General features: G+C 42.1%; 1 protein-coding gene across 1 annotated transcript in view; it reads left to right on the top strand.

Annotated features, from left to right (window-relative positions):
- The first annotated feature begins 935 nt into the window (after positions 1-935).
- Positions 936-15,527, top strand: part of CDC40 (cell division cycle 40) — a 59,418-nt gene continuing 44,826 nt past the window's right edge. The window contains exons 1-2 of the mRNA XM_006839934.1: positions 936-1,148; positions 12,017-12,103. Coding sequence (XP_006839997.1) covers positions 960-1,148; positions 12,017-12,103 — 276 coding nt within the window. The 5' untranslated portion in view covers positions 936-959. The remainder of the gene's footprint in view (positions 1,149-12,016; positions 12,104-15,527) is intronic.

Here is a 15,527-nt window from a genome sequence, read left to right as displayed (position 1 = left end):
GGCCGCCGGTCCCCCTCAGCTCCCTGGACTCCACCTAGAGCCCTCTGGGAACGCCGGGCTCTGGGGTGGAACTCGCTCCAGGCAGTGGCCAAGGCTACGAGGCGCTGGGATCGGCGCCTGCGACGCCCGCCGGTCGCCGGACTCGCCGTGTGCTCGACGCGCTAGCGAACAACACCACCGCGAGCCGTCGCCGCCGCCCCCCACCCGCCCCCTCCCCGCGCGCGACGCTTCACAACCGGGCGAGGGGACCCGCGCCAGAAGCAGGGGGAATTACCACTGGACTTCTCCACCTATCCTCCCATCCATTCCACCAGGAACTGTTCTCCCGGTAAAGATCTTGGAACTTATATTCTCACGTTCGTCTTCAGTCTCCAGTGCCCAGGTGTAGTCATGGTGGGAAACTCAGCCTCCCCCGACTCACCTATCAGTCGGGGGGCTAATGACTGCTATTCCCCTCTTTCCTGAGGCTGTATGGTATTGCCCAATCCTCAGTTTGGGGGAGGGGGACGGAGAGAACAGTGCCTGGCTAGGGAATGAGGGAAGATGATAGCCAATTGAATGAACCATATATCTAGGGGCGGGGTCAATGAGAGGCAGGCCCGCCCCACCCCGCCCCTTCCCTCCAAACTACATTTCCCATAGTACCTTCTCCCTCGTCCCTCCGCGATGCACGCCGGGAGATAGGACCGTGCGGCCTCAAGGTATTTCGGAACTCGTAGTCTTGATTTAGTCAAATAGGTCCTGAAAGCTATACTCTGTTTAATAGTCTCTATTTCGCTACAGAAATAGTTATAAAATATCATATTTTTCTGTGTTATATTAATAAGTAGTTCATTGATTTAAATTGTTTTAAATTTTTTCTTACCAAAACAAGATAACTACTGTGTTTACTGTAACCTGTCGGGACCTAGAAGTCACTTCCGCCGGGGCCTGGTCTCCGCGGAGGATAAGTTGCTGTCATGTCGGCTGCAATTGCAGCTTTGGCTGCTTCCTATGGTTCGGGTTCAGGGTCCGAGTCAGACTCCGACAGTGAGGGCGGCCGGTGTTCGCTGCCGGCCGCCGATTCCCTCATGCACTTGACTAAATCACCTTCGGCCAAACCTTCTCTGGCAGTGGCGGTGGACTCGGCTCCGGAGGTGGCGGTTAAGGTAAGTAAGCGCTGCGATGTGGGAATTGTGTGCTTGTCCTCCAAAACCCACCACAGCCACGAAGGCTTGTTAGACCTGATTAACTGCTTCTTTAATACTAACAGAGAAGTTGCTAACGCTTGGCTCTCGTCTCCTTCCTACATGCATCTTCCTCCCGTAAAGCAGAGAACTGGAAGTTTAGGACGACCCTCCACTGCTCCCCACTCTCATATTCCCTAAGGAAACAATTGGAAAGGGGTGGGGACGGTGAAATGTGGATTTGTGGATTGGGGGCAATCTCAACGTAAATAAAGCTAAACCAGAACTGCCCAAACTAGAATGTGTGCCTGCACTTGAAATGAGCAGCGGCCTGGCTTTGTTAGGTTCTTGAAGTCAGAACTGGATTCTTTTCCCGCCTCCACCACTTGCGTGAATTTGAGCAAGTTATATACGTGAACTTCTCAATTTCCTCATCTGTATAGATCATTTAAAAACAATCTTTTTATGTCACAGTGCTGTTTTGAAGATTAAGTGAAATGATACAAACCAAGCTTTTTCCCCCTTGCCATCATGATGCATACATTATAGTGGGGGAGACAGACAATAAAAAGTGAGCAAATACAGTGGTTATAGAAGTGAAACAATACAGTACCATGGTAGAAAATAAGGTGTGAGTATGACAGATAGGTTGGTCTGTGAAGGCCGCTGAAAAGGTTGAAAGTGAAAATGGAAAGAAGCCAACTATGTACCATGGATGGCAAGAGTTTCCAGGCAAAGGAAATAGCAAAGAACTTAGTGTGTTTGAAGAACTGAAGAGAGACCTATCTGGAAAAACGTCCACCAGCTGGTGGTGCAGTACTAGTAAGTCTAGTTGGTATTGTTAAGTGCTGTCAAGTCAGTTCCTACTCAATTAGCGACCCTGTATAGGGTTTCCGAGGAGCAGCAGGTAGGTTTGAACTGCTAACTTTGTGGTTTTCTGCCCGGTGCTGATCCTACGGCGCCACACCAGGAGCCCCGTAGACCTAGTGGTGGTGATGGTGTGCCATGGAGTCGGTCCCAACGCATAGGGATCCTGCATAGGGTTTTCTAGGTTGTAATCTTTACCAGTTTATGGTTAGTCGCTGGTAGTGTAGTGGTTACGACTCGGTCTGCGAACCGCAAGGTCAGCAGTTGGAAACTACCAGCTGCTCCACGGGAAAAAGATGAGGCTTTCTGCTCCCGTAAAGATTTACAGCCTCGGAAACCCTGTTCAGGGTGGCTATGGGTCGCAACCGACTCAATGGCACTTAACAATCTTTACAAGAGCGGAAAGCCTCATCTTTCTCCTGTGGAATGTTAAGTGTCAGAGTTGGTTCCTACTCCTAGCAACCTTGTATGAGGTTTCCAAGGAGTGGCTGGTGAGCTTGAACTGCCTACCTTTCGGTTCAAACCAACCTTGCAGTCCAGCGCATTAACCCACAGCACCACACCAGGACTCCTGAGTAGGCCTAGTTGTTGTTGTTGTTAAGTGCCATGGAGTTGATTCCAACTCATAGTGACCCTGTATAGGGTTTCCGAGGAGCGACTGGTGAGTTTGAACCACCAACCTTGCAGTTCAAACGGCTTTGCAGTCCACCACATTAGTCCACAGTATAGACCTAGTAGATGCGGGTAATCAAGATGTAAGAAGGAGAGGCGATGTGCAAAAATTCCATTGGATTTAAAGTGTTCCAAATTCTAATATGAAGTTCCTGGTGTGACGCTGTAGGATAAACACTGGACTGCTTACTGCAAGGTTAGCAGTTCAAACCCACCAGCCACTCCTCAGAAACCCTTTTTCTTTTCCTTCATCATCACCCCTGAAGCTCATCCTTCAGTTGGTTCTTACTATTTCTACTTCATTATTTCCTTCAAATCAATCCTTTTCTATTTTCACCTCTTTATATCCTCCTCTCTTCTCCCCAGAGTTCTTTAAACTCTCTCTTTCTCTCAGCCCTATATTTGAATTGTGGGTCTTGGCCATTATAACTCATTTGTAGTTTTTATATATTGTCAAGTAGATTCCAACTTATAGTAAACCCATGTAGCAGAGCAGAACTCCCCTCTCTGGGTTTGGAGACCTGGTGTTGCAGTGTGGGCTAATGCGTCAGACTGCAAAGTCGTTTGAACTGCAAGGTCGGTGGTTCAGGCTCACCATCTGCTCCTTGGAAACCCTGTACAAGGTCGCTATGGGTCAGAATGGACTCCTTGGCACTTCACAACAACAATCTTTACAGATGCAAATTGCCAGGTTCAGACCATCACCTTGGTTAGCATACCTCACTAATACTTATCAAATCTTTTTTCTGATGTCACTCTTTAGTGTAGATTTTCATAATTTTTCTTTAGATCAATTACAATGAACTAACTGGCCTTTGTACTCCACCTTGTCCCCCACTTCCATGCCCCTTTCTTTGCTCCGCAGTGTACCTAAGAGTGATCGTCCTCAATCCCAGTGCAGCATGTCTCATTGCTTCCCAACTTCAGGCCTCATGTGATATAAGAAAACATGTTTCTCCTACTGGGTAAAATCAAGTTTCTCTTGTCTCACATAAGGCCTGCGCTTCCTCATGCTGATATGTTTACAGAGCCCTCTTTTCCAATTTTTTACTCAAGATTTGCCCATGCTAATCTTTGCCTGAAAATCCATTGCCTTATGTCTCCCCTTCTTCACCCTAATCAAACACTAATGTCCTTAGAGTCTCAGTGGATGAGTTTCCACCTCTGCCTGCCAGAGTCCCTTTTTCACACTTCTGTTGTAACACTTGCCATATTGCTGTGATTTGTTAACCCTTTTCTTCTCCTGGACTCTAAGAAGCTGGAGACTAGAGATTGTTGAGTATATTCGTTTTCTTGTCTCCAGGTTCACAGAGATAAGGGAGATTTGTTTGGTGGAAGAATGAATGAAAAAACAAGTGAAAGAGAAGATCCTTGAAAGCATGTGCATTCAGCTTCGAATTGTAACTTAGGAGGGGCTCTAGAGCTCACTAAGTTCAGCCACTTGGTGTTGTAAATAAGAAAATTCAGAAGAAAAGGTTGTGTTAAGTTGCCCAAGGTTCATTGAAACAGAGCTGAGGCTAGAACCCATTCCTTCTGAAACTCTTTCCAGTTTTCTTTTCTCTTTAATAGTAACCCTCCAGGGCTCCGGGTTCCCTAGTGAGAGAATAAGAGTCATTGCTGGTTTGTGAACCAATCCGCACACCCACCAAAGCATTTTAATGTCATGATAGGGATGTAATGATAGGAAAATGAACAAGGGAGCAGATGTGAAGCAGGCCAGTATGTCCATGTAGAATCAAATAATTACATTGTATTTACAGCAGACAACTTCTCCCACCTTACTCAGACCCATCAGGGAGAAGCCCTATGATGGGAATTTACAAAGTGTATGAGTCCTGGTGTGGCGTTGTAGCATAAGCTCTGGACTGGTAACCCACAAGGTTGGCAGTTCAAACCCACCAGCCACTGTGGGACACCCTGTAAAGGGTCGCTGTGAGTCAGAAGTGATTCAAAAACAACAACAGCAACATGACAAGAAGAGACGTGGAATAATTCACTTCACTGCAATGCTGTCAGTTTTGTGTTTTCCTTCTGAAAGTGACTATTGGGTTGTCTTTTTGTAAGTCTAGCTTCTTAGATTAGTTGCTTAGCATATAGATTGAGAAAGCATGGTGAAAGTATGCAACCCTGACACTCATCTCTCCTGATTTTAAGCTACACAGTGTCCCCTTGTTCTCTTCAAACAGCTGTCTCTTGTACGGATTCTGCGTACAGTGTTGTGCAATTCCCATTCTTTCCAATGTTATCCATAATTTACATGATCCACACAATCAAATGCCTCTGCATAGCAAATAAAACGCACGTAAACATCTTCAATTGGAGAAAGGTAAGACTTTCTATTGTAAAGACTTATAACCTCGGAAACCCTATACAAGGTCACGATGAGCAGGCATCGACTTGAAGGCAATGAGTTTAATTTGAGTTAGACATCTTCAAAACTTGTAAAATGCAGCAATAACAATTCGTTTTTAATGTATAGTCACAAATGTATAAAGGCAGACAGTGTGCCACGTATCTGTTCTTTGGGGTTAGGTAAGTTTTTTATCATTTCTTTTTTTTCTCTCTACTCATTTAGACGTTACCCACTCAGTTTCTGTTTTTTAAGTGGTTACCTCTAGAAAAGCATGTGTGAATTAATACTTTCGCCTCCTACTGAAAAGAGCAAGAAGCATACCATGCTTTATTTTACTCACCTCCTCTCCAGCATCTCAAATTTAGCTGTCCTGTGGTTTATCTGTTTATCTGCTTTCTGTTACCTCCCATTCCTTTTAACCTCACAGTAGTTGAGTCTTACCTCTCATGCATAAGAGATCGCTTTCTGTTTGATTATAGTACATCTCATAGCAAGGAGTCCTAGTAGTGCAGTGGGTTACGAGGGGTGCTACTAATTGCATGGTTAGTAGTTTGACTCCATCGTCACTCTGTGAGAGGAAGATGAGACTTTCTAGTATGGTAAAGATTTATAACCGTGGAAATGCTACTGTTGTTGTTAAGTGCCGTGGAGTTGGTTCCGACTCATAGCGACCCTGTGGGTTTGAACCACATTCTTTAGAATATCCTATATGAGAGTCCTGGTGTGGCACTATAGGATAAGCACTAGACTGCTGACTACAAGGTCAGTGGTTCAAACCCAGCAGCCACTCCTTGGAAACCCTATACAGGGTCACTCTGCGTTGAAACCGACTCCATGGTACTTAATAAAAACAACAACATGTTGAGGGTTGGTGGTGGTTGTGTGCCGTCAAGTCAGTTCCCATACATAGTGAGCCTGTATAGGGTTTCCAAGGCGCTAAATCTTAAAGGTAGTAGAAAGAAGCCTTATCTTTCCCCCAGGAAGTGACTGGTAGATTTCAACTGCTGACCTGGTAGTTAGCAGCCCAATTCATAACCCACTGCACTACCATGGTTCCTTTCTGCAGGAAGACATGGTGGGAAAAGCTCAGCAGCATCAGTCAAGGGACAGACTGCAACAGACCACCATTTGTTAGCACCTAGTGCTTTAGTCACTGTGCCACCAGGGCATCTTATAAATTGATAAGTCATTTATAATAATGATTAATGTTTGTGATCCGGTCTACAGTCTACAGTGTGTTTTCACATGTCTTCTTATTTATACATTTGTGAAATTTGAAAAGGATTCAGAAATTTATCTCAACTTACTTAGAATCAACACAAGGAATAAAAAAAGGAATGTTCCTTAAGTTTACTCTACTACATTTTAATTTTTATGGATAATTAAAATGGAATAGAAATTCCTTATAATTCTGTGGTAATTCTGATTGCATGCCTAATTGATATTCCAACTCCCCGTGGGTATTAAAACAAAGTTGTGGTATTGTCCAGGTTTTTCTAATTACATGTAAAATTAACAAGTGTCATTTTCTGGAGGTTTGTTCAATTTGTTTGCCTGTAATTTTAGCAGGAGCAGAGACTGGAATCTATTTTTGTTTTTTTATGAATTGTCACTGGCACTTCTGTACGTTGTTTTGAAAACTTATATACTTTGTTTTGAAAACTTGATGTCTAATAGTGTCCTGTATGATATAATTCAAATTTAGTATATTTTAAACTGGTTGTAGAGATGATATAAAAGTCATTAGAGAGGTATGAATGTGACTTAATCTTCTGGTCATTTTAAGCATTTATTTTAAGTTTTTCATCATTAAGACCAAATCACCAAACCCAATGCTGTCAAGTCAACCCCAACTTACAGTGACCTTGTAGGACAATGTAGAATTGCGCCGTTAGTTTCCAAGCCAATGAATCTTCATGGAAGCCTCTTTTTCTTGGGGAGCAGCTGGTGGGTCCGAACTGCCAACCTATAGGTTAGTAGACTAAGGCTTAACCTGCTGTGCCATCACTGTTATGGTTAGGTGCCATGGATTCAATTCCAGCTCATCATGACCCTCTGTACAATAGACTGAGTCACTTCCAGGTCCTTCACCTCCCTCCCAGTTGTTAGGTTTGTGCCCATTGTTGCAGTCATTGTATCAGTCCATCTCACCACCATTAGGAGCTGATTATTAAGAAAGAAAAAAGCATTTAATTCCTTTTTTATATAGTTGGCAAGTGAGGAGACCCTAGGTGATCTGCAACCTTTTACCTTTATGGCATTGAGTTTTACTTGTGTTGTTGCTAAGTGTCATTCCAGGGAGCAGCTGGTGGGTTTGAACTGCAGACCTTGTGATTTGCACTCCAGTGCTGAGCCTACAGCAGCAGACTTTGTGGTACTGAATTTTACTGCTGGGCCCTATGAGATAATATCTATCAAAAGTAAAAGACTCTAGCATGTATTCTAAGATGATAGATATATGTCATTTTCGGGAGCAGTATAGCATTTGAATGTCCTTAAGAGTTTGAATGTGGTGAATACCTCTCCCTGCACCCTGTCTTTATTTGCTGATAAACCCAGATCCCCGTTCTTCCAGCTCCCAGAAGCTAAGGCTCAGGAAGATAACTTGGACTTCACTAAACAGATGTACCCACCCAAGCTTTCTGTTCTGAAATTAATGCACAAAGAAGTAAGAAAAAGAATATTCCTAAGTAACAGTGGCCATGGAAGCAAAGGTGGCCAGCATTTGGAAAGCAGGTCTATTCTTGGGCCAGTAATTCCAAGAGCGGCATTCAATGGCAATTGTTTGTTGCTGCTGTTAAGTGCCGTCGAGTCGGTTCTGACACATAGCAACTCTTTATAGGGTTTCCGAGGAGCGGCTAGTGAGCTTGAAATGCCGACCGTATGGTTCAAACCGACCTAGCATTCCGGCACGTTAGCCCGCAGTGCCTGTTCTGACTGATTGGATCTGTGATACTGTTGATTTTGAGTTGTGACTCATCCTTTATCTTCTCATTTTCCAACCTGATTCTTCAGCCTTCTGGCAGTTCTATGAGAAACCAAGGATTTAATACTCATTCTGCTTAATCTGTGTATGAGGATTTCTTGTTGCTTGCAAGAACGCTGGCTCATGCACCTAGTTACTCTGCCAATGATTTTTGATTGTTTGCTGTTAGTTGGGTCCTGTTACCATTGTTTGTTGCTGTCATTTTACACTCTTCCCCTTCTCATTGATTCTACTAGTAACCTAGAAAGAAATTTAAACTTTCTAACACCTCACAGAAATATCACAAAGATTATATGAGATAACTTGTCTATGCTGGTGCTGAACATTGGGATAATTAAGTACCATCAAGTCTGTTCCAGTATACGGTTTCTGAGGAGTGGCTGGTGGGTTTGAACTGCCAACTTTGTGGTTACCAGTCCAGTCATTATGCTACAGCACCTCACCAGGACTCCAGGTGCTGAACATTAGCATTATTAAATACCATTTTTCATAACACATGGTTGTATTCTTGATTGGCCGCTAACCAAAAGATTGACAGTTCAAGTCTGCCTAGAGAGGCACCACAGGGGAAAGGTCTCGCAATCTACAGAAAAATCAGCCATTGAAACCTTTATAGAGCACAGTTCTATTTTGACATACATGATGTCACCAAGAATTGGAATTGACACCACAGGCAATCCTTTCTAGCAGTCTTTATCATTTACTTATATACGTGGGTCTGCGTCTTGTCTCTCCTACTAGAATATAAGCTCTAGGCCTAGAAGAGTGCTTTGCATGTAGTAGGCATTCAGCCACTACCAGAGAGAGGGCTTCAAAAAGCTCGTGGGGGGCAAGTCCAGTAACTTTTATTCTGATTTTTTCCCACAAGTTTTCGAAACCCCTTCTTATTTGTTGAGTGCATAAGTGAATCTGAGTGTATTTCACAGATGCCTGTGTTCCCTACTACACACACACAAAAAAGATGAACTGTAACTCTCATCATCTCTCACTCTTTCCAAATACCTCTCACCCATTCATTACCCATTCTTTGCCATCTCTACCTCATCTTAGAAATCTCTTCTCAGAGACTGATTTCCCAAATATGTACTGACTTTATCCTTTCCCACCTCTTCCAAGATAACCATATATCCAACACCTGTGGATGTTGAGTCCATGTCTACTCAGATTGACCCTATAGCACAGAGTGGAATTGCTTCACAGGGTCTCCAAGGCATCAGAAGCAGAATGCCACATCTTTCACCACTGGACTGGCTAGGGGGCTTCTCTCCTCCAGCCTGTGATTGGCTAGATCTTTGACTTAGTCTTTTCTTAAGGGGAGTTAAAAGAAAGTAAAGCTTAGTTTTACCCTTGGGAACCTCTTTAGTCTAACACCCCATATCTGTTGTTCCTTGCTCCCAAATATCTTGAAAGCGTCAAGATAATTACTGCCTGTTTTTCTAAATTCGAGTATATCTTTGTCCCTCAACTGGCTTTCTATCCTCTACCATGCTACCACTTTGCTCTGGCAAAAGTTTATTTTTTGTGTGTTTGTCACTTCATTGCCAAATGTAATGACCTTTGTTGAGCATTCATTCTTTTTAATTTCTCTTTGGATTTGCCTTTTTCCTTTAAGATTTACTTTAGCAAATATTTAATGAGTGTGTAGTGAGTGGCCTATACTCTACTAGGTAATGAAGATGTAAATAAGTCATGTGAAAAAAATATAGTATGACAAGGTCTGCAAGAAATTATATTCTTTAAGAGTATGGATGAAAAAAATGGTTTTCCTGAGTCAGGAGGAGGAAAGGGAACAAAGATGACATTTATCATATAACAGGAGAAATTAATAAGAAACAAAAGGAATGTAGCATTGCCACAGCATTGCCAAAGTCACAGAAAGCATACAAGTGCTTGATATTTTAACAAATCAATACTTGGTCTACTCTGGGTAAAGTGGAAGGGCAGGCGCCTCGATCATACTGACTGAGAGAAACATCCTATTAGACCAGCCTTTAGGTAGGACAGTGGTAGTAGGGGTCTACAGAAGGGAGAGTGGAAGAAGAGTTGTTGGAGAAATATTTCAGAGGTAGGATAAGAGAGACTTGTTGCTTGATTGGTGGTGAATGTGGAGTCAGGGGAAATGATGTTTGTATTTGATGCTATGGAACATCCATATAATTAATTATGGTCATGAGGCAGTGGAATATATGGATCCAGAGGCCAGGAGGGGTGATCAGTGTTTATCTAAATCAGATAAAAATTTAGAATGTGATTGGAGTCCTGAGAAGGGTGAGAAGAGCAGTGGTAAAGAAACTAGACAGAGAAAAGTTGAAAGAAGCCATGCCTGATGGAGTCTGTATCTTTGAGAAGCAGAGAAGCTGCTAGTGGTGAAAAGGTTATGGTAAAGTGTGTTGGTGATTTTCCTCTCATAGCAATCCCACAGGGTGACAGACTAGAACTGTCCCATAGGGTTTTCTGTAATCTTTCTGGGAGCAGATAGATAGCTAGACCTTTCTCCCACAGAGCCATGGGATGGGGTCAAACCATCAAGCTATTAGTTAGCAGCCAAACACTTAACCATTGTATTACCAGGGCTCCTTAGAGGTGTTTTGAGAGTGGTAAAATTTTGGAACAATAACTGTGCATCTTGATTTACTTTTTCTTGTCAGTCTTCTAGACTTCAGTCATTCACTAGTCTAACTCTACCATACCTTCATTTGTTATTGGCATTCTCCAACATTACTGTCATCAGCTTCACGGTAGGTAAAGGCAGCAGCTAGGGGACCAGGTAAAAGGCTATTGTAACCATCCAGGTGTGAGATGGTAACTTGGATGGAGTTGATCATGAAAGTACAAGTAGAAATGATTGACTCCTGGATATAGAAGGTAGAGCTGATCGGTTTGCTGATGGATTGGAGATAAGAGTATGAAAGAAAGGGCCGGATAACTCCAAGGATTTTGGCCTAAACATCTTTAAGGGTGGAGTTTCAAGTAACAGGAAGGAGTCATTGAGGAAGAAGTGACCAGTTTTCTTTGGGACATAGTTTGAGATGTCTGTTAGGCATCCTAGGGGAAAGGTGTTCAGAGTTCAGGGGAGAGATCCAGGCTAAGGCTATGTCTAGCAGATAAAATGAGATTTTTATGTTCATTGAGCTGGGGGATGAATGTGGAGTCAGAGGAAATGATGTTTGTGTTTGATGCTATGGAACAAGATTGTTAAGATTGAAGCATTGATACAGGGTTGGTTACATAGCACTGGACTGCTAAACACAAGGTCAACAGTTCAAATCCACCAACTGCTCCATTGTGGAAAGTTGAGGGTTTCGGCTCCTGTAAAGGTTTATGACCTCGGAGACTACACAGAGTTGCTGTGAGCCAGAATTCAGGCTCGATACCCTGCCACGTGCTTTTGTTTCCTCTGCAGTCCTTAACCAAGTGCAGTATGGGTACAACGCTAATAAAATTTGCTGATTAAAAGGAAATGCATCTTCTGAACTAAGATCCAGAGGACCAAGTCTTTGAGTCGAAATGAAAAACGAAAATTGAAATCTGTTCAATGGAGACTTTGAGTATGTTAGTTAATTTAGAATTTAAAAATGTATTCAGTACTTTGAAAAGGGTAAAAAAAGTCATGCATTTTAACCTCCAAAGTCCATATATTACTGAAAGGCTGGTAGTTTGAATCCTCCAGAGGTACCTTGGAAGAAAGGTTTGGCAGTATGCTTCTGCATAGTCACAGCCTTGAAACCCGTATGGAGCCCAGTTCTACCCGGCAACACACGGGTTACCATGAGCTGGAGTCCACTCTGTAACAGCTGGTTTAGTTTGATTTGGTTTGGTTTTATTAATCTTTGTTAGAATTATTAGCTATATGATACAAAGAAGACTAATCACAATAAGATTTACATTTGAAATGATTGGTATGACTTTAATGTGGCTTCAAAAATAGCATATCACTGTCGTATTCTTCATGTTTCTTTGGTTTTCTTTTAGGAAGATTTGGAGACCGGAGTTCACCTTGACCCTGCTGTCAAAGAAGTTCAGTACAATCCTACCTATGAGACCATGTTTGCTCCTGAGGTAAGGAGATGCGTTATACTTACTGCTCTGCCGATTGATTGCTAAAGTAGAAAATCATATAGGTGATCAGCTAGTGCTTTTTTAAAAAGTTTTCTCACGAGAGTATACTATTTAAATTTTCAGAAAATATATCCTTCTGTTCAGACAGTAAGCTTTTGTGAGAATACTTTAAAAAAATCTATAGTTATTTGTTTTTAAGCTATGTATAAATAGTTAACAATGTGGAATTATGTCTATTAAAAGAAAGAATTCTTGAAGCATCAGATTCTTCAACGTGAACTTAATTCTAGCACCCTTCTCTCAGTATTGATAAGGGAGTTTTATGACAATAAGGGGGAAAGTTAACTTACTAGCATCATCTGTACTTTGGATTTTATATAACATCGAGGTACGGTAGCACTGTGCTCAACACTGAGAAGAGATACCACACTGCCCTGAGCACTGCTGGAGAGCAGCCAGTGCTGAACGCCTGCTTTCAACAATACATTTCACTGGAATCCCAATGATAAATGGAGAGTGTGGTAGCTCTTTAGGATAAGCACTGGACTTTGAACTACAAAGTTGGTAGTTCAAGTTCACCAGCTGCTCCATGGGAGAAAGACGAGGCTTTCTGCTCCCACAAAGATTTGCAGCCTCAGAAACCCTATACAGGGTCACTATGAGTTAGAACTCAACAGCACTTAACAACAAACAATAGCAAGAAACATTGGAAATTATCCTCTCTCTTTGTAGAAAGCAATGTCTGATAGACAAGAAATAGTTGCCAGTACCTAAAAGGGGTTCGAGAACTTATTTAGTGAAATAAGCTTCTTGCAGAACCTTTGTAGTGTATAGGACCTTAGGAGTAATCCTGAGCCCCATCCAGAACCTTCTGAGGTAGGACAGTCCCACTTGAAAGGACAAGCAGACCTGCCTGAAACAGCTAGAGAAACAGAAGATACTTCCTGAAAGAAAGACCAGCAGGAAAAATCCAAAACGAAAATGGCAGTCTAATTGACTACTACCAGAATGAGCAAGTTGTTTGCCAGTTGTTTGCCAGGAAGCCATCAAGGCAAACAATCAAGTCCCTTCACGACAATCCCCGATCCAAGACTGAAACTCAAAAGGAACGCATGAGCTTGCTGGCGAACACATTGGTATGCTATTGAGTGGAAGATGGAGAAACATAGCAACAAGAATATGGGCTGAGTTCAACCATATTCCATAGACTCCTGTCGACCTGGAGATGAGAGAAAGAAGAAGAAGGGCTGGTTGGTCTGAAGTGTAGTGAGACCTGGGGACTCCTGAGCCCATGGACAAGGACAAAGCCACAGAGGGTTAGAGCTGAGAGTGAAGCATCCAGTTGATATGAAGTGAGGGGAGACACACAAGAACACCCAAACTTGTATATAGTACCCATTCGGCCTAGGCTCGATGGCTTGATGATCAGATCTTGACTAGAGGAAGATAAAAAAAAATTTGATAAAGGAAACAAGTGTAAATTGCTACAATTTGATGAGCTTGACCTATACTTATGGATATAGTAGCTCAAAATACCAACTGGGAGGGAAGGAGTCTTCACAACAAGTATCAATCCTTGATAGGGACAGGCAACTTAGACACATTGGCTACCTAAAATTGGGGGTCGGGGGGGGTTATAAAGGCACGAAGTGACTGGCTTACAAATTTTCAAGAGGGACTTTAATGTCAGAGTGTGCGGGGGAAGGTAAAATCCCCACTGAATAGTTTCATTTTGTCTAGACAGGTCTGGTGAAAGGAGATGGGAATAAGATTCTTATGATTCAATAGTGAATAATTGTTATTATGACTAATTATAACTATCAAACTAAAAGTAGAAGTTTTGTAACAAAAAGGGGAGAGTAGTTAATCTTACAGTCCAGGAACCAAGGAACCTAGGACCATCAAGAGAGAACAGCATGAGTGGAATGTGGGACCCTATCCAGAGAAGCAGCGACACCAGAGATGGAGGGAGAGATGAGGACAAGGAGAGATAGGGCAGCTGAGGATTCTAGACTCATGAAAAGAGGAAGGCTATGTACTGGTGGCCAGGAGGCAGGCTTGCAGAATGTGCCTTTTGGTTGTTTAAATTATTATATATTCCTAAGTGTTTTTGTGTACATTCCAAAAAAGAAAAACAGAGGAACTAGAAAGAAATACTGTTGAATGATGATGCATGCAGAAGATTGTAATCATTGCAATGAAACGATGAGTGTAAAACCGATGTTCTCCCATGTAAACTATCACTCAGTTCACAATAAAAACTTATTAAAAAAAAAAAAAGAAGCAGTTACTAATGGTAGTTATAAAACAAAAAGACAAAGACTTGAAGTCACAGGTTCCAAACAAAGCACATTAAAGACAGAAATGAACTACATCTCACTACATCTTGGTGGAGAAAGGGGTCATTTTCATTTTTTAGTACGTTTTTGTTTTGTTTTTTATCAGAGTCATAGAGATACTTCATAGAATTTTCTTGCCTAGGTTTTCACAGTTACTATGAAAGCCGAGGATGTCAGTGCTCCAGCTGCTCCGTGGCTGTGCAGTAAGCAAAACTCTTTCTCATGCTGTGAGACTGTGGCACATTCTTTATTTTACTCCATTATTTCTTAAAGTCCCTGTAGCATGTGGAACTGTTGCTTTTGAGGGCTGTCGAATCGGTTCCAACTCATAGCGACCCTGTATAGGGTTTCCGAGGAGCAGCCGCTGAGTTTGAACCGCCAGCCTTGCAGTAGGCTGCCTTGTATGCCTTGACACCATGTAGCTGGCACATAGGAGAGAGATTACTTAGTATATATGTTCTTCATGGGTTTGATATGGTTTTGGTGTGAAAAATACTTCAGTAAAATAGAGCCACTAAATTCAGAAAATAAGGACATTTGGAAATAGTGTGGTTTATGTTCCGGTTTAAGCACATTCTGATTAGTTTTCTGTGAAGTCTGTTTTACTTAAATTGTTGAATTTTGTTGTGGCACTGTGGGTTAATGCCCTGGACTGCAAAGTTGGTTTGAACAGCAAGGTCGGCAATTCTAGCTTACCAGCCACTCCTTAGAAACCCTATACAGGGTCACTATGGGTAGGGACCAATTCAACAGCACGTAACAACAACATTTATAACTAATACATTATTGCCTGATTGCAGTTTTTAAAACTTAACAAGAAAACTGGAAAGGTCAGTTAAAATTCTTTGTGGCAATGTTGATGAGGCAGTAGGCATCTTTCTCATTGTGAAAGGATTGATCCGTTAATGCTCTGTTCTTTTTTCTCATGTTAGGGAGTCTCATATTAAATAGAGAAAATACTTTGTTAAGAAACGCTTCTATGTTTGTTATTGACTGTTTAAGAAAGGTATAGCGCAATTTAAAAGGGAAGAAAAATTATAACTTTCCTCATTGCTTAATTAATGGTTGTTGTTGTTGTTGTTGTT

Source organism: Chrysochloris asiatica, unplaced genomic scaffold (genome assembly GCF_000296735.1).
Source record: "Chrysochloris asiatica unplaced genomic scaffold, ChrAsi1.0 scaffold00027, whole genome shotgun sequence".
NCBI classification, from domain to species: Eukaryota; Metazoa; Chordata; class Mammalia; order Afrosoricida; family Chrysochloridae; genus Chrysochloris; species Chrysochloris asiatica.
This window is presented reverse-complemented; position numbering and strand designations above follow the sequence as displayed.